The sequence below is a fragment of the Pogoniulus pusillus genome, chromosome 5 (genome assembly GCF_015220805.1).
Source record: "Pogoniulus pusillus isolate bPogPus1 chromosome 5, bPogPus1.pri, whole genome shotgun sequence".
NCBI classification, from domain to species: domain Eukaryota; kingdom Metazoa; phylum Chordata; class Aves; order Piciformes; family Lybiidae; genus Pogoniulus; species Pogoniulus pusillus.
Window position 1 is genome coordinate 1,137,593 of NC_087268.1, and position 25,695 is coordinate 1,163,287.

General features: G+C 49.5%; 1 protein-coding gene across 1 annotated transcript in view; it reads left to right on the forward strand.

The window, feature by feature from the left end:
* The first annotated feature begins 3,554 nt into the window (after positions 1 to 3,554).
* The window catches only part of LOC135175201 (ovostatin-like), a 40,036-nt gene continuing 17,895 nt past the window's right edge, over positions 3,555 to 25,695 (forward strand). Inside the window, exons 1-22 of the mRNA XM_064142998.1 lie at positions 3,555 to 3,582; positions 3,660 to 3,729; positions 4,253 to 4,436; positions 4,880 to 5,036; positions 6,746 to 6,798; positions 8,166 to 8,186; positions 9,327 to 9,495; positions 11,091 to 11,175; positions 11,855 to 11,966; positions 12,341 to 12,455; positions 13,351 to 13,460; positions 14,975 to 15,133; positions 15,467 to 15,694; positions 16,190 to 16,247; positions 16,736 to 16,881; positions 17,990 to 18,139; positions 18,947 to 19,117; positions 20,189 to 20,321; positions 21,195 to 21,291; positions 22,533 to 22,761; positions 23,614 to 23,737; positions 24,693 to 24,811. Coding sequence (XP_063999068.1) covers positions 3,668 to 3,729; positions 4,253 to 4,436; positions 4,880 to 5,036; positions 6,746 to 6,798; positions 8,166 to 8,186; positions 9,327 to 9,495; positions 11,091 to 11,175; positions 11,855 to 11,966; positions 12,341 to 12,455; positions 13,351 to 13,460; positions 14,975 to 15,133; positions 15,467 to 15,694; positions 16,190 to 16,247; positions 16,736 to 16,881; positions 17,990 to 18,139; positions 18,947 to 19,117; positions 20,189 to 20,321; positions 21,195 to 21,291; positions 22,533 to 22,761; positions 23,614 to 23,737; positions 24,693 to 24,811 — 2,682 coding nt within the window. The 5' untranslated portion in view covers positions 3,555 to 3,582; positions 3,660 to 3,667. The remainder of the gene's footprint in view (positions 3,583 to 3,659; positions 3,730 to 4,252; positions 4,437 to 4,879; positions 5,037 to 6,745; positions 6,799 to 8,165; positions 8,187 to 9,326; positions 9,496 to 11,090; positions 11,176 to 11,854; positions 11,967 to 12,340; positions 12,456 to 13,350; positions 13,461 to 14,974; positions 15,134 to 15,466; positions 15,695 to 16,189; positions 16,248 to 16,735; positions 16,882 to 17,989; positions 18,140 to 18,946; positions 19,118 to 20,188; positions 20,322 to 21,194; positions 21,292 to 22,532; positions 22,762 to 23,613; positions 23,738 to 24,692; positions 24,812 to 25,695) is intronic.

Consider the following 25,695-nt stretch of genomic DNA (forward strand, 5'->3'; position numbering starts at 1 on the left):
CCAGGCACCCAGCAACAGAACAAGGGGACAGAGTCTGAAGCTGTGGCAGGGGAGGTTGAGGCTGGATGTTAGGAGGAAGTTCCTGGCAGAGAGAGTGATTGGCATTGGAATGGGCTGCCCAGGGAGGTGGTGGAGTGGCCGTGGCTGGAGGTGTTGAAGCCAAGGCTGGCTGGGGCACTTAGTGCCATGGTCTGGTTGGTTGGCCAGGGCTGGGTGCTAGGTTGGGCTGGATGAGCTTGGAGGTCTCTTCCAAACCACTTGATTCTATGAAGTTCTTTCCAGTGACTCCACTTGCTCCTCTATCTCTTGTCAGCAGGAGAGTTTGTGTGCACTTCAAGAGGGGTCAGTCAGGCCAGTTCAATCCACCTTCTTCAGCTGTGTACACTCAACCTGCTGCCGAACAAAAGCCTTTGTTTAATGGCACTGGCAGTGAATGGCCAACTGCAAGCAGGGTGAGATGGAAACTGATATGAAATGTGGATCTTTTCAAAAGCACAGCACTGACATTTTGCTGCTGATTTCCATAATACAAGGCTGACAGGGCCTGGCTGGGGCAATGCCAGCAGTATCTGGTAAAATCTGCCTTTCACAGCCTTCTGTCACCTCTAGAACTCTCTTACCTCCAGCACATCCAGTGACCCACATTATTTTTCTGATGGAACTTGTGTCATGTGAATTTGCTGATGCCAGAACTTGAGCATTTGCTTAACTTCTATGCAAGCCAGACCAGCTGCACTACCTCCTACCCTCTCACTGCACTGTGATTTTAGTTGTATTTGTTTGCCAGGAGTAAAAACAGAGTTCTGAGGCCCTTTGGCATGGGTTCACTGTGGTGTCTGTATATAGATCTCTAACTCATGTGGTAAATCGGAGTGGGTTCGCTTACTTCCACGTTACCCTGGCTCACCTTTTTCCCCCTTACATCTTGCTGCCTCAGACATTTTTACTTAGAATTTATTTATAAGCTACCTAAGAAAGTATTGTGGTTTAAATTATGCACTAATATTAGATGTTGCACAGCAGGCTACAGCAGAAGCCTATGATGAGCCTGAACAGGAGCCAGCAGTGTGCCCAGGTGGCCAAGAGAGCCAGTGGCATCCTGGGCTAGCTCAGGAGGAGTGGGGCCAGTAGGACAAGGAAGGTTCTTCTGCCCCTGTGCTCAGCACTTCTCAGGCCACACCTTGAGGCTGTGTCCAGTTCTGGGCTCCTTAATTGAAGAGAGATGTTGAGGTGCTGGAAGGTGTCCAGAGAAGGGCAACAAAGCTGTGAGGGGCCTGGAGCAGAGCCCTGTGAGGAGAGGCTGAGGGAGCTGGGGGTGTGCAGCCTGCAGCAGAGGAGGCTCAGGGCAGAGCTCATTGCTGCCTGCAGCTGCCTGCAGGGAGGCTGTAGCCAGGTGGGGTTGGGCTCTTCTCCCAGACACCCAGCAACAGAAGAAGGGGACAGAGTCTGAAGCTGTGCCAGGGCAGGTCTAGTCTGGATGTTAGGAGGAAGTTCCTGGCAGAGAGAGTGATTGGCATTGGAATGGGCTGCCCAGGGAGGTGGTGGAGTGGCCGTGCCTGGAGGTGTTGAAGCCAAACCTGGCTGGGGCACTTAGTGCCATGGTCTGGTTGACCGGCCAGAGCTGGGTGCTAGGTTGGGCTGGATGAGCTTGGAGGTCTCTTCTTCTATCTCAGTAGGCCACTGAAATAACTTGGAGCCTTATCCTATTTTGTTGGAAGAAATTCCATCACTCACCCAAATCACTGGACACTCAGACTATTACTCTTAGGATATGCTCACTGTTTTCTTTAATGAGCTCATGATGCTCTCGGCCTGCAGAGCTGTGGGAGAACTTTGCCAGGGTCCCCATGTCTCAGAACAATAAGCAGAAAACACTGCATGCTTGAGTGGAGATCCTATTGACTGAGCAGGACTCTACCTGGAGCTGCCACGTTTCAGCATTGTTTTCCAGCCACCTGGGCTAAATGAAGCATTTCGACCTGTATTATGCCTTAAACAAATTGTTACAATCTGATCTGTTTCCAGAAGGTTTTCTAGGAAGCAGCCATGGTCAAAGGCATGTGTGACAATCCTATCTAACACAGAGCACACAGGAACACCTCCAGACAGGCCTGGAAAGGCTCCAGAGAAGGAGACCCCACAGCCTCTCTGGGCAGCCTGTGCCAGTGCTCTGGGACCCTCACAGGAAAGAAGTTCCCCCTTGTGTTGAGGCAGCACCTCCTGTGCTGCAGCTTACACCCACTGCTGCTTGTGCTATGCCAGGGAGCAGTGAGCAGAGCCTGTCCCCCCCTCCTGGCAGCCCTCAGATACTGATAAACATTAATCAAATCCCCTCTCAGTCTTCTCTTCTCCAGACTGAGCAGCCCCAGGGCCCTCAGCCTCCTTCTCTGGAGCCTTCCCTAATGGCTTCAGACAAAAAAAGTGAAAGGTGCACCTGAAAGAGAAGCAAAAGGTGGGATTTATTCACTCGTTCATAGAAGTTCATGGAATCAGCCAGGTTGGAAGAGACCTCCAAGCTCATCCAGCCCAACCTAGCACCCAGCCCTGGCCGGTCAACCAGACCATGGCACTAAGTGCCTCATCCAGGCTCTTCTTGAGCCCCAGCCAGGCTTGCCTTCAACATCTCCAGGTGGGGGGTGGCCTCTTCTCCCAGACAACCAGCAATAGAACAAGGGGACACAGTCTCAAGTTGTGCCGGGGTAGGTCTAGGCTGGATGTGAGGAGGAAGTTCTTCACAGAGAGAGTGATTGGCATTGGAATGGGCTGCCCAGGGAGGTGGTGGAGGCACTGTCCCTGGAGGTGTTCAAGCAAAGCCTGGCTGGGGCACTTAGTGCCATGGTCTAGTTGACTGGCCAGGGCTGGGTGCTAGGTTGGACTGGCTGAGCTTGGAGGTCTCTTCCAACCTGGTTGATTCTATGATTCTATGATTCTAGCGTAGTGTCATCTGCAAACTCACTGATGCTGGACTCAATCCCCTGCTCCGGATCATCAATGAAGGCAGCTGTCCAGCCACCAGCTGAGAGGTATGGCCTCAGCACGAGTAGTGGCTGCTGTGGAAAACAAACAACTAAGATTGCTTTCTGTTTGTGGCTTCTCTGTTATTCTGGATTCTCATCAGTATCTATGAGTTTAGGAAAAAGAGGAGTCACTGCTTGACTTTAACCAGAATGAAGTGGCAAAGTATGGAAAGTTTGTCTGCTTCACCCAGACTGTCAATCCGAAGTGTAAATCCCAGTGCTGGTGGGGAGAACCCTCAATCGTTGATCTGTTTTGACAGGCTTATTCTGATGATTTCGTGGCTCATCTGTGCTGTGCCAAGCCTCAGTGCAGAAAAGCCAAACCCTCACCTTGAAAACAAGATTGTTGGGGATATTTTTCATTGACGTTAAGAGAACTGCATTCAAGTGTTATGGTCTGAATACAGTGGGTTGGTTTAGGTTGCAGTAGGGTTAGGGGAGGTTCTTGGAAGCAGTAGGATATTCTGGGATCTCCACCCCTAGCTGCTGTTATAAAGGCACTAATATCAAAGGAAGGAGACAGGGAGGAGTTGAAAGGCCATCTCCTTTCCTCTGGAGCACCTGGGTGAGGAATGTCACAAAGCTGCTAAACAACTAATTGTTCCTTCGGAAGAGAGCTTATCTCTTTCTTTTGTCTCCCAGTGAGAAAGATGTGGCTGAAGTTTCTTTTGGCTATTCTCCTGCATGTAACAGCTGCAAAGGAACCTGAGCCGTAAGAACTATCATACTATTACTTGTAGTAATGGTAAGGCTTTAGAGACAGTGCTAATTAGCATCATTAGTTTTGGTTTGACTCCTAAATACTGCTGTGGCTCATCTTTTCTATCTGGAGGGTTAAACTGAAATCTGGATGGCAAGTGAGTGATTGAAGCAGGCTTTCTGCCTGTTGCAGAACTTTGGTAGACATTGATGTGTGGCTGGGAAAAGGCAGCAGTAGCAGCAGCAGCAGCAAATACCAAAAGCAGTAACTTCAGCAGTGTGCCAAAAGTGGATGGGTCCAGCCTTCAGGTAAAGGCTAAAATCTGGGGGCACTGTCAGAGCTCTATGGGGAACCCAGGGCTGAATTAGTTGGGAGCTGCAGGCGAGGGATGAGGAGCACTGACAAAGTGTTCACTATTTAGACTAAACTAATCAGCAGCTACAGAATAATAGTAATGTTTTCTGTTTGTTTCATCGTGCTGAGCCTGTTTCTCCTTTCTCTTTGATGTGATCACTTCGATGTTTGTGTCTCACAGGCAGTATGTCTTGATGGTTCCTGCAGTCCTCCAAAGTGACTCTCCAGGTCAAGTTTGCCTGCAGTTCCTTAACCTCAACGAGACACTATCTGTCAGAGTCAGCCTGGAATACGGTGCTGTTAACACTACTATCTTTGAGAAAACCCTGTCAGCAAGCAATGGTCTACAGTGCTTCAGCTTCACGGTAAACTCCTTCTAATTTACGTGCCCATGGAAAAGAACCATGAGGAGGGATGTGTTCCTCTGTGACCTGAGCTAGACTGTATGGTCCTGCTGCGGCAGAGGGGTTGGACTGGATGGTCTCTTTGGGTCCCTTCCAACCCTGGACATCCTGTGAGCCTGTGACAAGAAAGTTAGAGTAGAGAGCACAGGCATGGAGCAAGCAAAGGAAGAAATCAAATTTATTGAAGGGTAAAGGAAAGAGAGGAGAGACACAGAGTAAGAGAGGGGAGGTGTTTTTAATAGATGTAATACATAAGAAAGGTCCAGAAAAGTCCATGGGAGGTGGTAAAGCTGCTGGTGGTGAGGTTGGTGTCTCTTTGTAGGAGCCCAGAACAGAGGAACTTTCTGGAGCAAGTGGCTTCAGGAGTAACAGCTGCTTCCCCTTGTTTGTCTGCTTCCTCCCAGGTTGCTCGTGTCCGTTCTGCCCCACTGGCTTTCATTTCCTTCTCAGCCAGGGGCACCGCAGTCAGCCTGGGAGAGCGGCGGTCGGTGATGGTCTGGCACCCGGAGAGCATTGTCTTTGTGCAGACAGACAAACCCATCTACAGGCCGGGGCAGAGAGGTGAATATCTGTTCCCTTCATATCAGTGTCCCTTAGGGGGGCATTTCCTCAGAGAGAACTTCTCTGCCAGGTGCTTTTCACACTGAGCTACAGAGATGTAGCTTCTCACTTGCTCCCTGGCACAGGACAAGCAGCAATGGGTGTAAGCTGCAGCACAGGAGGTGCTGCCTCAACACAAGGGGGAACTTCTTTGCTGGAAGGGTCCCAGAGCACTGGCACAGGCTGCCCAGAGAGGCTGTGGGGTCTGCTTCTGTGGAGCCTTTCCAGGCCTGTCTGGATGTGTTCCTCTGTGACCTGTGTGAGATGGGATTGTCCTGCTCTGGCAGGGGGTTGGACTGGATGCTCTCCTTGGGTCCCTTCCAACCCCTGACATCCTGTGATATTCAGAAAGCCATTAAAAGCATTTACTGTGGAGCTCAGATAGTCGTCTTTGGGATGAGAGGAGACTGTCATCCCATGGTCTCTGTTATTTCCTTTGTTCCTTCCTGCCAAATGACAAAAGAAGGGAGCTTTTGCCGTTGCTGTTCCATTACTGGTGCCAAGCTAAGACAGTGGAAAGAGGTGATTAGATCATACCTGAAGTGCCTGGCATAAAACAATGCTCTCCTTGTCTTTGGTTTGTGATGGTGGTCATCCAGAAAGACCAAGAGTGAAATTCATAACTTAGAAATCAATTACAAGCTTTTGAAGACAAAATTGCTCTATTTACCTGTTGGGTTCTGATGGGTTTGGACTCCATATTTGCATGGTCTTGCATGGTCCTTGATGCCAAGTGCAGTGTTCTGCATCTGGGTGGAGGCAATGCCAAGCACAGCTCCAGGCTGGGTAGTGAGTGGCTGGAGAGCAGTCCTGAGGAGAGGGACCTGGGGGTGCTGCTGGTGAATGAGAAGCTCAAGAGGAGCCAGCAGTGTGCACTTGCAGCCCAGAAAGCCAAGCAGAGCCTGGGCTGCAGCAGCAGCAGTGTGACCAGCAGGGCCAGGGAGGGGATTCTCCCTTTCTGCTCTGGTCTGCTGAGACCCCACCTGCAGTACTGCAGCCAGCTCTGGAGCCCCCATTCCAAGAGGGCTGTGCAGATGCTGGAGTGTGTCCAGAGCAGGGCCAGGAGGATGCTGAGAGGCTGCAGCAGCTCTGCTTTGAGCACAGACTGAAAGAGTTGGGTCTGTGCAGGCTGGAGCAGAGGAGGCTCCCAGGTGACCTTCTTGTGGCCTGCCAGCATCTGAAGGGGGCTACAAAAAAAGCTGGGGAGGGACTTTTGAGGCTGTGAGGGAGTGGCAGGAGTGGGGGGAATGGAGCAAAGCTGGAGGTGGGGAGAGTGAGAGTGGCTGTGAGGAGGAAGTTGTTGAGCAGGAGAGTGGTGAGAGGCTGGAGTGGGCTGCCCAGGGAGGTGGTTGAGGCCCCATGGCTGGAGGTGTTTGAGGCCAGGCTGGCTGAGGCTGTGTGCAGCCTGCTCTAGGGCAGGGTGTCCCTGGGCATGGCAGGGGGTTGGAACTGGCTGATCCTTGTGGAGCCTTCCAGCCCTGCCTGATTCTATGATTCTATGGCAAAACCTATGTGGGATTCTTCTAATTTAAGATGTATTTTCTCACCTGCATCCTGTGCAAGGGGGACTGGTAGAAGCCCCAGTGAGACAGGGGGTACTGAACCTAAGCCACCATACTCAGCCTGATAAACTGGTGTCAATGCTGACATGTTTTCCCTTGTCTTCCCAGTGATGTTTCGTGTTGTTGCGCTGGATTTCAATTTTAAACCTGTGGAGGAGCTGGTGAGTGACCAGTAGCATTCTCCTGCATTCAAACTGTCTGGAAACAATCTGTCCTCAGGTTTTCCATTAGCACTTGTTGCAGATAAAATGAGACACTGCAGGGGAATTAAATGGCCAAAATTAGGATGATTTCCTGAGCATATGGTGTCATTCACTCCTACATTGGAGTCACAAGGAAGAGTACAAGTGTGTAGCAGCTTGGATTCTGACACAACACTCCTGCTGTTGCTGGAAAGGAGGCTCAGAAACTCCTCCCTTTTGTTGCTGCAAGCTTCACTTTAGCTCACAGTTCAGTCTCCTGCTATGACTGTTCAGCAATTGTTGCTTGCAGAAGTGGTTAATCATCCACCTGACACTGCTCATTTTAGAAAGGGAAAATGGACTGGAGGTTGTTAGCACAGTTCTTTATCTCATTTCACCCTTCATTGCCAGCTGGCTGTAGTGGTGCTTGTGCCAATTTGAGCCTAGCTGGGCTATTTTGGTGAGAAGAATTAGATGCCAGGCTGTGAAAAGGAAGCAATGGTGATGGCTGCTGCACTCATAGGCTTGCTGAGATGGGTAACAACAAGAACACAAACACAGACAATGCAGAGTTTGCTTTTGGGCTGCACTTCTCTCTCTAACTTAACTTGCTGTCTGCTTCCTAACCCCCCTGCCTGGTCCTCCAACCTCACCTTGAGCATAAGGCAAAGTCTGGGGTAAGGTAGAGAGGTGGGAAGGTCGCAGAGTGGTTGGGAGCCCCTGCTGGGGACTCTGGTTTCTGGGAGGGCTGCTGTGTTCCTGTATCACTTTTTCACTTGTCTGTGTCTGTCTCTAGCTGTACAGATTGTCAATACCTGCTTGGGTGTTGTGCTAAGCTGTGAATATGAATGTTTGTTCTCCCATTTCCAGTGGCTGAGTCTAGCCTGGGTGATTTTTCTTAAGTGTAGGGGGGCAGGGAGCACCCAAACCATCACAGTGCTCATAGTACATGAGCCAAGAGATGGAAAAGCCTTTAGTCTTGTCATATGTTTGTGATGCAGAAGACATTAGCAGCTCTTTTGGTAACACTGCTAAGAATCAGAGTGAGGCTATCAGATCAAAGAAGCCCAAGTCGTGGTCTGTACACAGCTCTATAGCTATAGTTACTCAGCTTCTCTGGGATTGAGCTTAATTCAGTACAATCAGAAACTGCCTCAGTGTTCCCATTTCACCTTTTGCTTTAAGTGATTTTCTTCATGAAGTAAAACTTCTATCAAACTGATCTAAAAAAGAAAAGAGATGAGGATGTCTAATTGCTGGTGTGATGCTGATTTTTCAGTCCTGGGGAAAAATAATGGCTGCTTCTTTGGCCACCTAATCTTTTTTTTCTCTCTCTTCTCTTTCAGTACCCTTTGATTGCAGTTCAGGTAGGATTTTTTTCCTCTTTGCACCGTATTGCACATGTGAAAACAAAGCATAGGGCACAGGTACACACATTGGGTTGTTTGTGGTCTTGCTCCTGCCTGCACTGGCAGAAATGAATGGAAATTGATAACATCCCAGGATGCTGAGTCTGTTCAGCAAGTTTGCTGCTGACACCAAGCTGGGAGGCTTGGCTGAGACAGCTGCAGGCTGTGTGGCCATCCAGAGAGCCCTGGGCAGGCTGAGAGCTGGGCACAGAGGAACCAGATGAGGTTCAACAGGGACAAGTGCAGAGTCCTGCACCTGGGGAGGAAGAATGAACTGCAGCAGTTCAGGCTGGGAGGTGACTGCTGGAGAGCAGCCCTGTGCAGAGGGCCCTGGGGGTGCTGGTGGCTAACAAGTTCCCCATGGCACAGCAATGTGCCCTTGTGGCCAGGAAGGCCAATGGGAGCCTGGGCTGTGTTAGGAGCAGTGTGTCCAGCAGATGAAGGGAGGTTCTCCTCCCCCTCTACTCTGCCCTGCTGAGACCTCATCTTGAACACTGCCTTCAGTTTTGGGCTCCCCAGTTTCAGAGGGACAGGGATCTGCTGGAGAGGGTCCAGCAGAGGGCCAGGAGGATGATGAGGGGACTGGAGGGCATGGCTGATGAAGAGAGGCTGAGGGACCTGGGGCTGCTCAGTCTGGAGAAGAGAAGACTGAGAGGGGATTTGATCAATGTTTGTAAGTATCTGAGGGCTACCAGGAGGGGGGGACAGGCATTAAGCAACTTCCCCAGCAAGTTAAAGCCACTTGCTCTGTTTTCTTCTTTGCATTCAGCTTTGTGTGCCAGCAGCAAAAGACTTCTAAGATGAACGAACTATGAGAGAATTTCCTTTGTTTTTGATTGCTTTTGTTTGGTTTTGGTTTGGTTTTGTTTGGGTTTTGTTTGTATTTTGTTGTTTTGGTTTGTTTTGATTTGGTTTTGGTTGTTTTGGTTTGATTTTGGTTTGGTTTTGGTTTGGTTTGATTTGTCTTTGGCTTGGTTGTGGTTTGGTTTTGGCTTGGTTTTGGTGATTTCGGTTTGGTTTTGGTGGTTTTGGTTTGGTTTGGGGTTTTTTTGTTTGGTTTTGGTTTGGATTTTTGTTTGGTTTGGATTTTTCCTTCAGGATCCCCGGGGCAACAGGATCTTTCAGTGGCAAAATGTGACCTCAGAGACGAAGATTATCCAGATTGAATTTGCATTAACTGAAGAGCCCATCTTGGGGAACTACAAGATTACTGTAGTAAAGAAGTCAGGAGATAAAACAAATCACTCTTTCCTGGTGGAGGAGTATGGTAAATACCACCCACTGGCTTTGCCTACAGTAGAAAAGATGATTAGAGATGAACCCCTATCAGTCAAGCTTTTTGATTGCTAAAACTTCAAGCAGCTTCCTGACGAATTGTTGGGAAGGGGAAATAAATGAATGCAAGATGATATTTTCCCCAAAGTTAACACTGTTTATTAGTTCTGTTATTAGTTCTGAATAGCAAAATTAATATTCTTTATTTCTTTGGTTATTTTTATTATCCTTAGTTTTGCTATTCAGAACTCTGGCCACCCCCAACCACTAATTTCAATGATTTTCAGGTTCTCACACAGTCATGGAAACATTCTACAGATGATATCTGGATCTAGTAATAACCAGCAAAATGTATAAGCATTAATTGAACTGGAAGAGAAGATTCCTGTGGTCAATACACCACTTGCCCACGAGGTGGAGCAAGGAGCTCTTTCTGCTCTTGGCAGAAGACAATGGGGAATCACAAAGAGGCTTTTCAGCATTTACTCACAAGTTGTTATTACTCAACTCACAGGGGCTAGACACAGTCCTGACAGTGCCCAAATGCTTTCAGGGGACTCTGTCTTGTTGGCTGTTGAGATGTGATTCTTCCCAGGCTCCTGGGGAATCTCTGGCCTTGCCTCCTGGCTCCTCTGGACAATCTGTGTATCTGCAGAACTTCTGAGCAGGACCTGCAGGTGCAGAGGCAGATGTGGTGCAGTCTCAGCACGATGTCACGCTGGCCACACAGGCTGATGGTGTGCAGGCACCCAGGGTCTGCTCCTGGCAACTGGCGGCAGTGGAGTTTAGCAGGCAGGCACTAAGGCAGCAGGCAATGGCAGAGTGCAGCAGAAAGCAGGGGAGCAGGTTCTTCACCTGCATATCTCCTTTTGTCAACGTGGGCTGAGATTGATTGCCCTTGGGACACAGAGCAGCCAATCAGAATGGCAGGTAGCCAAACCTTACCATCTTAGGCAAAGCCACAGGCTGGGAAAAGCACAGGCCTTGCCCAAGCTAAGTGTGTGTGCCTTGATACCACAGGAGTCTGGGCAGGCCAGGGTCCTCAGACTCAGTGGCTCCAGGTTCCTTTGTGCTCTTTTCCTGCACTTGCCTCTCTGGTAGAGCAATAAACCATGCCCAGGCAAGGCAGGACATGTGTCAGCCTATTTTGGGCCTATCAGGCCTACCACAACACAAATACAACTTCAGTTACTTGTCACAAAGAACTGAAGGGGCAAAGCAGAAGAACAGCAAAAAGCCTAAGAAGAGGATGCAACCATTTTGCACACATTCAGCCAGGAAAGTAATCTGCAGGAGAAGTCAGTAAGTGGATTGGAAATGTCAGTGTGACAAACTAGCCTCCTGCCAGCCACATCTGCAAACCTTCCTGGCAAAGCTCCACAGGGCATCACATGGCCACCTCAGAGCTCCTGACTTCTTAGAGCTTTGTAGAAATCCTTTAGGGAGCCCTCGTGGCTTGGTTCACCTGTGACTGATACTGATGATGTGTATATGTATAGCCTCATTTTCTCTTTCACCTCTGGGGGCTCTGCAAGGTTGCCATGCACCCAACGTTGCTTTGTTTTTCCTTCTCATTCTTTGTTGTAGTGCTGCCAAAATTCGATGTCACAGTCACTGCACCTGACAGCCTCACAGTCCTGGATTCAGAGTTCACAGTGAAAGTCTGTGGAGTGTGAGTATCAAGGGCAGAGTGGTTAGGAAATGTGGTAAAACCCAAGCACTTTCCAAAGACTGGGAAAAGAGGCAGGGCTGGGAGAAGAAACCAAAGTAAACAAGGCCTCAGAAGAGATTGGCCAGGGTTGACTTGGTGATCACAGAATCACAGAATCAGTCAGGGCTGGAAGGGACCACAAGGAGCAGCCAGTTCCAACCCCCTGCCATGGCCAGGGACACCCTACCCTAGAGCAGGCTGCACACAGCCTCAGCCAGCCTGGCCTCAAACACCTCCAGCCATGGGGCCTCAACCACCTCCCTGGGCAACCCACTCCAGCCTCTCACCACTCTCCTGCTCAACAACTTCCCCCTCACAGCCACTCTCACTCTCCCCACCTCCAGCTTTGTTCCATACCCCCACTCCTGTCCCTAGTCCCTGACAGCCTCAAAAGTCCCTCCTCAGCTTTTTTGTAGCCCCCTTCAGCTGCTGGCAGGCCACAAGAAGGTCCCCTGGGAGCCTCCTCTGCTCCAGCCTGCACGGCCCAAACTCTTTCAGTCTGTGCTCACAGCAAGAACCTGTGAATCCATTCTGTTCTCTGGCTTCCCAGCTCACTGTTTCCCCTTGGATCCATTCCTTTGTGTTAGCTTAAGTCGATTGTTCAGGCATCAGCTCATGAATCTGTTTCCTCTCTCTCTAGGTACACCTATGGCCAACCTGTTGAAGGGAAAGTCCGGCTCAGTGTGTGCAGGGACTTTGATTCATATGGGAGGTGCAAACGAAGCCCAGTTTGTCAATCATTTAACAAAGATGTATGACACACAATTCTTACACCCCTTTGTGTTTGCCATCTGCCTTCTATCCCTTTGCTTGTCACACTTTCCTTTCTTTGATGCTGTGCTTCACTCAACTTCTCTCTTTGCTTAGGTCTCTAGCTAGGAATGCAGGGCACCCCTCAGTTCTCCTCTTGGGGTCCTGCTGGCCTGAAGAAGGACTGACATATTCCTTCTTTGTGACTCAGTTTACCACCTGAAAACTGTAGACAAGGATGTTTCCATCAGTCCTGTATAACTCATGTTAAAACAGTGGGAATAAACTTAATTCATTACAGAAAGGTCCACGTATTGGCAGCATGCTTTGAAAGCTGGAATTGTTTGTAACAACTTCTGTCTTCTTCTCTTTGTAGCTGGAGGCAGAGGGCTGCCTCTCCCAGGCCTTCGGCTCTGACATCTTTGAGCTGAATCGCATTGGATACAGGAGGAGTCTTGTGGTGAAAGCTGCTGTCACAGAGAAAGGAACAGGTAAGCACTTCTAGATAGTCAAATGTGGGGGGACCAAAAGGAAGATGAGATGTGCAGCCTCTGCCTGCTGAGTGCTGGTTCTTTCTGAAGAAGTGGTGTTCCCCGAGGATCAGTGCTGGGCACAGTCCTGTTCAATGTCTTTAGTGATGATCTGGAGCAGGGGATTGAGTCCAGCATCAGTAAGTTTGCAGATGACACCAAGCTAGGAGCAGCTGTGGAGCTGTTGGCGGGTAGGAGAGCCCTGCAGAGGGACCTGGCCAGGCTGGATGGGTGGGCAGAGGCCAAGGGGATGAGTCTGAACATGGCCAAGTGCAGGGTTCTACACTTTGGCCGCAACAACCCCAAGCAGGGCTGCAGGCATATCAAGAGAGATGTTGCAGTACTGGAAGGTGTCCACAAGAGGGCGCCAAAGCTGTGAGGGGCCTGGAGCACAGCCCTGTGAGGAGAGGCTGAGGGAGCTGGGGGTGTGCAGCCTGCAGCAGAGGAGGCTCAGGGCAGACCTCATTGCTGTCTGCAACTACCTGCAGGGAGGCTGTAGCCAGGTGGGGTTGGGCTCTGCTGCCAGGCAAGCATCAACAGAACAAGGGGACACAGTCTCAAGTTGTGGCAGGGGAGGTTGAGGCTGGATGTTAGGAGGAAGTTGTTGCCAGAGAGAGTGATTGGCATTGGAATGGGCTGCCCAGGGAGGTGGTGGAGTCTCTGTGCCTGGAGGTGTTGAAGCCAAACCTGGCTGGGGCACTTAGTGCCATGGTCTGGTTGCTTGGCCAGGGCTGGGTGCTAGGTTGGGCTGGTTGATTCTGTGATTCTAAGATCCATCCCCAGGTAAGTTCTAACTCTGCTGAAGACATCTGCAGGACAAAGTGTATCTTGTCTTGACTCTGGACATGGCTTACAGGCCTGCGGCTCACAGCTACTCAGTCGATCCCCATAACTCGGGTGATGAGCACCATACACTTTGAGAACATGGATCACCACTACAGAAGAGGAATTCCTTACTGTGGACAGGTAAGCAAGGGCATAGGGAGCTTCTGTTGGAGATGACTAACAGGAAATCACATGCCAACAGTGACAGGAACATGTGGGGCAGTGTGTGGCAGTGGGTCTTCTCCCCAGTCACAGAATCTGCTCCCCAGGCTAGAATCTGCTCTAGGGTAGGGTGTCCCTGGCCATGGCAGGGGGGTTGGAACTAGATGATACTTGTGGTCACTTCCAACCCTGACTGATTCTATGATTCTGTGAATCATTTTGATTGGATACACCTTCAAGCCCAAGTCCAGCCTTTACCTAACTCTACTAAGTCTGGTGCTAAAGCAGGTCTTCTTTCTTTGCACAGAGAGCCTTGTTGGTTATTCTGAATACTGAAGGGTATTAATTGCTTCCAAGTTTGATTCTGCCAGAAATCAAACCAATCTGTTAACTAGCACTTGGCTAACTTGCATTGTAAACTTGATATAGATCATTGCCTTTCCCTTCAGAACTGAGGATTGTATGCCAGGCAGAGAGGAATAAAAACAGAGAGTTGAGGGAAGAAAGACTGAAAGGAAATTAAGAAAGAAAGTCAAGGAAATTACAACAGTTTCAGTCTGAAAAACGTTTTCCTTTTTTTTTTTGTTTCATGGCAAATTCCACATAACAGTGGTTTAAAGGGCAGAGGAAAACCTCTTTCCTTCACTTCAGCTTTTCTTTTTTGTAGAATCATAGCATCAGCCAGGTTGGAAGAGATCTCCTGGGTCATCCAGTCCAGCCTAGCACCCAGCCCTGGCCAATCAGAGACACCAGAAATATCAGCTGCAGACTTCCAAGAAAAGACAATGGAGGAAAGGAGGTTTATCTTTACACTGGAAATGTGTAGTCAGCCGGGGACTGACCAACAAAGAGATGAGACCTAAGAAGGTCTTGCTTCACAAAAGGACATTTTTAATAGCTGCCAGTATGTGAAGAGAGACTACAACCTAAGAGGAGGCTGTAGTGAGGCTGGAGCTGGTCTCTTCTCCCCAGTCACTAATGATAGGACAAGAGGAAATGGCCTCAGGTTGCATCAGGGGAGGTTTAGGTTGGCTATTGGGAGGAAGTTCTTTCCTGAGTGGGTGGTCAGGCACTGGCACAGGCTGCCCAGGGAGGTGGTGGAGTCACCATCCCTGGAGGTATTTGAGAGGAGAGTGGATGTGGTGCTTGAGGCTATGCTCTGGTGCTGAAGGATGCTGGGATGCAGGTTGGACTGGCTGATCCTGGTGGTCCTTTCCAAGCATAGCGACTCACAGTGATGAGATGTTGTGCTGAGGGGTTTGGTTTGGTCAGGGACTTGTCAGTGTGAAACTAATGATTGGACTTGAGGAGCTTGAAGGGCTTTGCCAATCTGAGAGATTCTGTGATCCTGTGATTTCAGCTCTTAGGTATTTGTCAGAAAGGAGAAGAAAAGGCAGTTCTACTGTGTGGACAGCAAAGGAGTCCAGAACATCAGTGCTTACGGTAGTACATAAAGGTATCATGCTGAATGTGTCTCTCATTCTCTTCCACAGATCAAGTTGGTAGACAAAGACAACTCTCCTCTTTCCCGCGAGGTTATCCAGCTGTTTGTCAATAACAGGCATACAGACAACCTGACCACCAATGACAATGGCACTGCAGAGTTCAGCATTGACACATCCAATATGTTTGATCCTGAGATCACTCTCAAAGTGAGTACAAAATAAAGCTGAAGAGAGACAGAGAGAGATGGCTGCTCTCAACCTCAACCTGAAAAAAAGGTGGAATGGAGTTTTAGTTTCATGTTGTAGAGCTCTCTAAATTGCTGTAAGAGTGAGGAAAGCCCCTGAGGCTGCACTGCAGTGGGTTGCTGCAAAGCTGCAAGACCATTGGGCTGCTTTTTCCTTACCAATTAGGCCTTAGGGCTTTAGGTGAAATTCTTAAATGAATATACCATGTGTGAGCTCACCTGTCTGATGGCAGCACCATACCTCTCTGTACCACAGTGACACCTTTGCTTGCCTTTTCTTCCCTCTTCTGATCAGGCAGTTTATAAGAACAGTGAGCAGTGCCACTTTGAAGGCTGGGTAGAGCCTTCCTACCCTGATGCATCTGTCTCCATTCAACGTTTTTACTCCTGGACCAGCAGCTTTCTGAGGATTGAGCCTTTGTGGAAAGACCTGAGCTGTGGGCAGAAAGTGAGGATCATTGTGCACTATGTCTTGAACATGGAAGGATACAAGAACATGAACATTATGAACTTCTACTATGTGGTGAGTCTGGGGCTTAACCAGAAAGCTCTCTGGCAGTCCATCAACAGCACCCATGGCAAGTGAGTTCTATTCCAGCCTTTGGATCATCAGCCAGGATAAAGGCCATAACCCAAGAACAGACACAGTACTGAAGTTGTTTAGCAAAACCACCTGCTCAGGAAAAATTATCCCATTTCCAGCTGCTGTTACTCTGTTTTGTAGTAAGGAACCACCTTCACAATGCTTCAGGTCAGGTTTCTTGTCTCTTCCTTGCAAAGAACTCTTCTTTATGGTATTCTTTGCCTACCCCTTCCCATCCTTTTCCTTCTGCTTAGACAAAGGCCCCAAAAGTATTGACAGCAGTTGCAACATCCATCACATCCTAAAGCTGATGGAGCATTTGGAGTCATCTCAAGTATCTGGCTTGATCAAACTGTTGATGTACCTTAAACCTGATTGTCTCTTTCTCCCTCCAACCTCTTCCAACCTATAAATGTATTGCTCTTCTCTTCACAGGGCATGGCAAAAGGCAAGATCGTCCTCACAGGGGAAATCAAAGTTAATATCCAAACTGGTAAGTTAAGTTTCCAATACATGCTTCTGCAAAAGGGGAGGATGATTGACCTGAGGACCAGGGCAAGCTCTCCTGGATGCCATACAGCAGCTTTTGGGAGGGCTGTATCTCTTTCCATCCACGTTTCTATGATTCTAGCACTACCACTAAGATGACCATAAAGTCAGATTAAGTCCAGCAACTGGTTCCATTGATGTGGGTCAAGAAGTACTGTTCTGTAAAGATCTTCCCAAAGGATAATGTAAGGAAAGCAGAGTGTCTGTCTGGAGTGGTTATCTGAATCTCAACACATGTTCAAACTCACAATAAATCTGAGAACATCTGGATCTAAACCCAGGCATGTCACCTTGTGGAAAATCCAGGAGCTTTAGTTTGTCATCCAAGTGCAGGCTGCTGGGCCAGTAAGGTTATATGCTTGTTGACGATGGCTACCACTAGAGCAGAGCTTTGCAGTTCTCTCCTGTTGGTCTCTTTATCTCTCCCAACAGGTAAAAATGGCACTTTCACCATCCCACTTGAGGTCAGCGAGGAGATGGCTCCAGCTCTTCAGCTGTTGGTATATACTTTACATCCTGCCAAGGAGCTGGTAGCAGACAGTGTCCGCTTTCCAGTTGAGAAGTGCTTCAAAAACAAGGTGAGAGGCACTGAGATACAGTGAGTCAGACAAATCAAAAGTCCTTGTGCACACATTCCTAGATTTCCACGTTGATTTCTTGTTCCCATCCTCTTCTTTCAACATTATTCTGTTCAAGTTCCTTTTTTTTTCTCTTTGGCCTTAGTTGTCTCCTTTACCATCATTCCCTGGCCTTATCATCCCAGGGTAAAACTTAACAGCAAAAATTACCCTGCAGGCAATCCAGGCTGCTCTTGAACTACACCAGTGCCTGATTTGATTTAGTGTGTCTGTTCTTTGGCACAGCAAACACACTTTAGGCTTACTGCACTTTGTTATATAGAAACACAGAATCATTTTGGTTGGAACAGACCTTTAAGATTGTGTCCAACCACTGTCTAACTACCAAGCCTAATGCTAGACCTCACTGACCTCATTGCTGTCTACAACTACCTGAAGGGAGGCTGTAGCCATGTGGGGTTGGGCTCTGCTGCCAGGCACCCAGCAACAGAACACGGGGACAGTGTTTCAAGTTGTGCCAGGGAGGTCTAGGCTGGATGTTAGGACGAAGTTGTTGTCAGAGAGAGTGATTGGCATTGGAATGGGCTGCCCAGGGAGGTGGTGGAGTCGCTGTGTCTGGAGGTGTTGAAGCCAAGCCTGGCTGGGGCACTTAGTGCCATGGTCTGGTTGCTTGGCCAGGGCTGGGTGCTAGGTTGGGCTGGATGATCTTCCAACCTAGTTGATTCTATGATAAACTATAATGCTGAGCACTACATTTCTGCCTCTTTAAAACACCTCCAGGGATGGAGTTCCACATCACTTGAGACAGGCTTCATTTAGGCTATCATACGAGGCCAAGAGTGTTTATTGCCTAAGCCCTCATTTACAGCAGAGATTTGGTCAACACAGGTTGTGAAGACCAGATATCTCTTTCCAGGTAGACTTGGTGAAGTTAGATAGTGGTTGAACTTGATGATCCTAAAGGTCTTTTCCAGCTGAAATAATTGTGTAATCTGTGCATTATCAGAGGAGCCTTCTACTTTCCTTCTTGCCCTGCATTCCCATCCACATGTCAGCAGCCCCGAGCAGGAGGGATTGGCTGTACCAACATCTGCTTCCTACATTCCAGGTCTGGCTGCAATTCTCTGAGAAGCAAATGCACCCAGCTTCCAAGGTCAGGTTAGTCATCAAAGCTGCTCCCAACTCCTTCTGTGCCCTGAGGGCAGTGGATCAGAGCGTGCTGCTCCTCAAGTCTGAGACAGAGGTGTCTGCAGAAACGGTAAGTTGCCCGAGCAAATGTGCTGTCTCCTTTCGCTGTGTTCTCCTCCTCCATAGCAGTGTCTGTCCACTTTAGATTGAAGAGCTGTGTTGGACTTCTACTGCTTTTGGCATGTGCTGGTCATACACTGTCTCTAACAGCCAATGCTATTGTATATGCACAGGATGCTATTGCAATGACAGGAGGAGGGGGAATGGGTTTGAACTGGCAGAGGGGAGATTCAGACTGGATGTTAGGAAGAAGTTGTTTGCAGTGAGGGTGGTGAGACACTCGCACAGGTTGCCCAAGGAGGTTGTGGCTGCTCCCTCTCTGGAGGTGTTTAAGGCCAGGTTGGATGAGGCCTTGAGTGACCTGCTCTAGTGGGAGGTGCCCCTGCCTATGGTGGGAAATTGTAGCTGGATGATCTTTGAGATCCCTTCCAACCTAGACCATTCTATGAGTCTATGATTCTATGCACAGGTTTTGTCTCTTGGCAGCCAGAAGTCCTCTTTCATATGAAATCTGGTTAAACCAGTGTCTGGTCCCTGGCAGCATGACCCTCTGGCATATTAACCTCCCACACTCATTAACAAAGATGTTGAACAGGATTGGACCCAGCATTGACTCCTGCAGTACCACACTACATACTGCTCTCCAAGTAGACTTTGTGATCACCACCCTCTGGGTCCAGCTGTTCAGCCAGAACAAGCAGTCCACGAAACAGAGCATTGTTTCATGCAGGCTAACCAAATTTGCAGGACATTACAGTGCTGTCAGAATTGATCTTTAGATGCATGCACAAGTGTTGTGTTCACTTCCACCTCACAGATATACAACCTCCATCCCCTGCAAGACTTTCAAGGCTACATCTTCAATGAGCTCAATCTAGAAGATGACCCTGAAGACCCCTGTGTCTCGTCTGACAACATCTTTCACAAAGGCTTGTATTACACACCTGTGACATCTGGATTAGGCCCAGATGTGTATCAGTTCCTCAGGGTAAATGTTTTGTTCATTACTTAAACCTGGTGAAGTTAATTTCTACTTATGCAGATACTTATGCAAGTGCAAGGTTCTGCATCTGGGTGGAGGCAATGCCAAGCACAACTTCAGGCTGGGCAGTGAGTGGCTGAAGAGCAGCCCTGAGGACAGGGACTTGGGGGTGCTGCTGGAGGAGAAGCTCAACAGGAGCCAGCAGTGTGCACTTGCAGCACAGAAAGCCAACCAGAGCCTGGGCTGCAGCAGAAGTGTGGCCAGCAGGGCCAGGGAGGGGATTCTCCCCCTCTGCTGTGCTCTGCTGAGACCCCACCTGCAGTACTGCAGCCAGCTCTGGAGCCCCCATTCCAAGAGGGCTGTGCAGATGCTGGAGTGTGTCCAGAGCAGGGCCAGGAGGATGCTCAGAGGCTGCAGCAGCTCTGCTGTGAGCACAGACTGAAAGAGTTGGGGCTGTGCAGGCTGGAGCAGAGGAGGCTCCCAGGTGACCTTCTTATGGCCTGCCAGCATCTGAAGGGGGCTTTAAAAAAGCTGGGGAGGGACATTTGAGGCTGTGAGGGAGTGGCAGGACTGGGAGGGATGGAGCAAAGCTGGAGGTGGGGAGAGTCAGAATGGCTGTGAGGAGGAAGTTGTTGAGCATGAGAGTGGTGAGAGGCTGGAGTAGGTTGCCCAGGGAGGTGGTTGAGGCCTCCTGGCTGGAGGTGTTTGAGGCCAGGCTGGCTGAGGCTGTGTGCAGCCTGCTCTAGGGTAGGGTGTCCCTGGGCATTGCAGGGGGGTTGGGAGTGGCTGCTCCTTGTGGTGCCTTCCAACCCTGACTGAGTCTATGATTTAGGTGTTGCCACAAACAACACTTTCAGTGAAACACACACACCAAGAAGTCTCCTCATGCACACACATTCCTCAGTTGACTCCGATGCCTACGGCGATGCTGCGGCACGCACAGAGTTCCCACGAGTGTGTGCACAGCTGACTCTGAGCATCATTGTGATTGGAAGGCAGAAGGGGGAAATAGGGAGGAATGGAGTCGATCTCAGCTACAGTGTGGTCAAGACTAACACTAAAATGTGCTTTTTACAGGAGATGGGAATTAAACTTCTTACCAACTCCAGGGTTCGGCAACCAGTGGTGTGCTCTAGTGAGACTGTGAGACCTTCATCCTATTTCCTGAATTCGGGATTCATGGATTCTACACACCATGTCAAGTCATCAGGTAACAGAGAAGACAGGGAGGAGGTTTGATTAAGCAAAGGGGTATTCATGTGACATGGGCATCACTCGTGAGTCACACTGATACTGATATAGAATACTGGCCTGGCACAGAATGCCATGGCTTGGGTGAAGTCGGCATCTCCAATGGCTGCAGCCAGGTGGGGTTGGGCTCTGCTGCCAGGCACCCAGCAACAGAACAAGGGGACACAGTCTCAAGTTATGCCGGGAGAGGTCTAGGCTGGATGTTAGGAGGAAGTTGTTGTCAGAGAGAGTGATTGGCATTGGAATGGGCTGCCCAGGGAGGTGGTGGAGTTGCTGTCCCTGGAGGTGTTGAAGCAAAGCCTGGCTGAGGCACTTAGTGCCATGGTCTGGTTGATTGGCCAGGGCTGGGTGCTAGGTTGGACTGGCTGAGCTTGGAGGTCTCTTCCAACCTGGTTGATTCTATGATAACGGTCAGTGTCCCAGAAGGCCTGTCCAGTCTATGCTTGTGATTCATGCCCAGTTTCATGCTGAGAAGTGTTGGCAGTCAACAGACGCTGCTGACGCCAATTCCCTTCTAACCAGGCAGCATGAGAGTGAAGAGCAAACAGACCTAAGTGATCTATGTTCTAGCCCTGGGTCTTCTGCTCTTATCTGGAGACCAAAGCACTTCAAGCATTTTTTTCTTTCTCTATGATGGTGTTTTATGCCTAACTCAGAGACACATTAGTGACATTAATTAATACTGGTGTGGCATCAGCAACGGTGCCAGTTAGGAAGAAATGGGTAAGCACCAATCCTCCTTCATACTGGCCCACACACATTAAAACATGCCCTTCCTGGCAGTCTTCATGACGTGAACTCGGTTTGACTAAATCCCATCATCTCCCACCAGCTGAAGTTGCTAGAGAGGAACGTGGCAAGAGCCTCGTCCTTGAGACTGTGCGGGAATTCTTCCCCGAAACTTGGATCTGGGATATAGTCCCAGTTAGGTGAGTACTGCTGTCTCTCTTTGCTTTTACTGACTATGTCCTCTGCAGAGTGACAATTCCTTGACACATTCTGGCTTGTCAAACCAGGTTTTCCAGTCTTCACCTGCCACTTGTCCTTCTCTTTTCTACGGTGAAGCTACCCTGTCCCCAGAGACATCTATTCCTACAGTGTGTGTCATACGCTCCTCCTAAGGAGAGGGACACTTCGACTTGAAATACGGGTTGGCTCTATGACTCTTCTTTCCAAACTCAGGAAAATGATGGGCTGTCAAGGTCCAGAGAGCAGAGATCAACAATATCTCTGTCCAGAGGAGCAAGATCTGTTCTTATAGATTTCCGTGTTGTGAAATTAAGGTGCAAGACCATCACGACAAAACTATTTATTAAAGGATAAAGTTGAACAAAACAGAGGGAGAGAGAAAAGGGGACACAGAGAGAGAAAGCAACAGAGAAAAAGGGAAGCAGGGAAGGAAAAGAGCAGGGATTATATTACCATCAGCTGCAGATGGGTGGGGGGAGAGAGATGTGTGCATGGCCCAGGGATGTTCTTCTGTGGAGTTTGTCAGGAGTTCTTCAGGTGGAGGTGCAGCTCTGGTGGTGCTCTGGTGGAGGTAGGTGCACACCTGGGGGCCCATCCTTTAGCAGGCATTGCTCAGGTCTTTTTATACAGTTGTTTAGAGGGTGTCCAGGTGCAGCTCCCCAGGGGATCTTCCTGTGTATTGATGCATTCCCAGGGGTCCAGAGGCAGCACCGGTGAAGGCCTCTGCCCCCTCCCTGCGCTGCTCACCTGTCCATACCCTGAACACACAGCAGCCTTTTCTCTTAGGGGTAGCTGACATAAGATGTGCACACCCTGGGCACTGAAGCCAGGCTGAGGTCCTGGAATTTCCTCAAAGGCACTCTCTGTTGATTTGCATCCCTGAGCTTTCAGCCAGGCACCTCCTCTGAGCCTGGGAGGTTTACAAAGGCAATCTTTACCTTTGTTGATGAACAAAAGAGAGAGAGAGAGGCGGGGCGGGGGGGGGAATTTAGACTTTCACATGGGCAGAAGAACCTTCAAGTGAGCTTTTCTCAGAAGATCTGAATGCTAAGTTTTGAGAGGGCTTGGATGTAAGACTGCTGTGGACAGAACAGGGGTAGTGTTAATTTTCCTCCATTGTGAAGCAAGGGCTTTTTCTTCTTAAATGAAGGAGATATGGAACTTCAGCTTTCTAAATGCATCATTCATCCATTCCTATCAGCTCTGCTGGGAAAGCTAGTGTCTTATACGTCACCCCTGATGCCATCACTGAGTGGAAGGCCACTGCCTTCTGTGTTGAAGAGCTGGCTGGATTTGGTCTGTCTGCGCCTGCCACCCTGACAGTCTTCCAGCCTTTCTTTGTGGACTTAACCTTGCCATACTCTATCATCCAAGGAGAGGATTTCCTGCTTAGAGCCAACGTCTTCAGTTACCTCAACCACTGCACTAAGGTGTGTACTTCTGCCCACATTTTCACACTTTATCCCCTCTCTGATGGAACTGCAGCAAAATGATTGGTGTAGATGACTTGACTGATGCCCTGCTTGTTCTCTCTGATGAATGATTACTTTGACTGGATCTGTCCTCCTAAACCACTACAAAGCAGAGAAAGGTCTGTGTGAACTGTGACTAGGATGGGTGTAGAAGCAACCTCCCTTCTCCTGCTGGCCACACTGTTCCTGAGCCAGGCCAGGATGCCATGGCTCTGCTGCCCACCTGGGCACACTGCTGCCTCATTTTCAGCCACTCTCTACCAGCACCCCCAGGTCCCTTTCTTCTTGGCTGCTCTTAGCCACTCTGTCCCCAGCCTATAGCACTGCTTGGGGTTGTTGTGGCCAGCCTCCCTTCAGGTTGTTGTAGACAGCAATGAGGTCACCACTGAGCCTTCTCTTCTCCAGGCTAAACAACCCCAGCTCAGGTTTTAAACACTCTGGAGAGAGAGATCTTCATTACTGATGTTTCCCTCTCTGAGCCTGCCTTTCATGTGTGGCTGTAAGAACAGGTGAACAGACACTCACCAGTGGTTTCCTCTAAGTTAATTCAAAGCCATTAGCACGAGGTCCAGTGAACATGTCTCAGTATCCTGACCCTGAATCAGATGTATGCGTAGAACATTTAGCATCTCACTGGAGACTCTCAGAAGAAGCAAAAGGGAACAATTCATCTAACACTACCATCTCAGGCCTTGTATTTGCTCTGCACTGTCAACACTGGACATAGGCAGGGAGTATCTCTAACAGTAAAGCACCATTTGTCCGTGGTGCAACACCTTTGCCCTATCACAGTTTTCCTTCTGTTCCCAGATCAATGTTTCGCTGGCAGAGTCCCGTGATTATCAAGCCAAACTCATCTCCCAGGAGGATGATGGATGCATATGTGCCAAACAAAGACAGACATATGTCTGGAATGTTTTCCCCAGACAAATTGGTAAGTGCCTTTGAGTCTACCTGATTTTCTGTCTTGAGAATGATACTAACCAATCAATACCTCACTTGGAAAATGTAACCCTCTTCCAACTTGGAAAACTGGGCCTGCCCCTGGTCTTTCCAGCTGTGTGGACTAAAGAGCCACTCCACAGCTGCAGTGTGTTTATTATTCCTGTTTTCAGAAAACAGTTCTCTTCCCATACATCTAACAGAGTGTGATGGGAGTTACATCTTGCAGTATGTAGTGTCAGTGGATATTACTTATCAGATGAAATTTCTTACTTTGACCATCATGTTTATCATTCCCACTTTCAGAAATCACTTCTCTGCCCATACATCTAACATAGTGTGACTGCCCATGGTGCAGGATGTAGTATCTGTAGATATCACAGGCTCACAGGATGTCAGGGGTTGGAAGGGACCCAAGGAGATCATCCAGTCCAACCCCCTGCCAGAGCAGGACAATCCTATCTAACACAGAGCACACAGGAACACATCCAGACAGGCCTGGAAAGGCTCCAGAGAAAGAGACCCCACAGCCTCTCTGGGCAGCCTGTGCCAGTGCTCTGGGACCCTCACAGGAAAGAAGTTCCCCCTTGTGTTGAGGCAGCACCTCCTGTGCTGCAGCTTACACCCATTGCTGCTTGTGCTATGCCAAGGAGCAGTGAGCAGAGCCTGTCCCCCCCTCCTGGCAGCCCTCAGATACTTATAAACATTGATCAAATCCCCTCTCAGTCTTCTCTTCTCCAGACTGAGCAGCCCCAGGTCCCTCAGCCTCTCCTCATCAGCCATGCCCTCCAGTCCCCTCATCATCCTCCTAGCCCTCTGCTGGACCCTCTCCAGCAGATCCCTGTCCCTCTTCATCTGATATTACTTCTCAGATGAAATCTCTTACTTTAACCATCACATTGCAAGTTAGAAGTAATGTTTATTTTCTTTTTCTGCTACTAATCAAGGAAATGTGCAGTTCAGCATCACTGCAGAGACTGAGGGTGATGGACACTGTGGAGATGAAGCATCTAGGAGCATCAGTACTGATTACAAGGACACCCAGATCAGAACGCTATTGGTTGAGGTACTGCTGACAGCTTTTACTGCTTGCCCTGTACTCCTCTCACAAGGAAAGGAAAATGATCAGCAGAATTATCAAAAGCAAGTGTACTCCTGATTTGGCTACGCCTTCACCTGGCTGGCATGGGCTCTGGCCGTTAAACTTAAACCCAAGTCTTAACCCAGAGAGTGGTGGTGCATGGTGCCACAGCCAGTTGGCAGCTGGCACTGGTGGTGTGCCCCAGGGATCAGTGCTGGGCCCAGTCCTGTTCAATATCTTTACTGATGATCTGGAGCAGGGGATTGAGTCCAGCATCAGTGAGTTTGCAGATGACACCAAGCTAGGAGCAGGTGTGGAGCTGCTGGAGGGTAGGAGAGCCCTGCAGAGGGACCTGGCCAGGCTGGATGGGTGGGCAGAGGCCAAGGGGATGAGACTGAACAAGGCCAAGTGCAGGGTTCTGCACTTTGGCCACAACAACCCCAAGCAGCACTCCAGGCTGGAGACAGAGTGGCTGAGAGCAGCCAGGCAGAGAGGGCCTTGGGGGTGCTGGTAGAGAGTAGCTGAAGATGAGGCAGCAGTGCCCAGGTGGGCAGCAGAGCCAATGGCATCCTGGGCTGGCTCAGGAGCAGTGTGGGCAGCAGGACAAGGGAGGTTCTTCTGCCCCTGTGCTCAGCACTGCTCAGGCCACACCTTGAGTGCTGTGTCCAGCTCTGGGCTCCTCCATTGCAGAGAGATGTTGCAGTACTGGAAGGTGTCCACAGGAGGGCGACAAAGCTGTGAGGGGCCTGGAGCAGAGCCCTGTGAGGAGAGGCTGAGTGAGCTGGGGGGGTGCAGCCTGCAGCAGAGGAGGCTCAGGGCAGAGCTCATTGCTGCCTGCAGCTGCCTGCAGGGAGGCTGTAGCCAGGTGG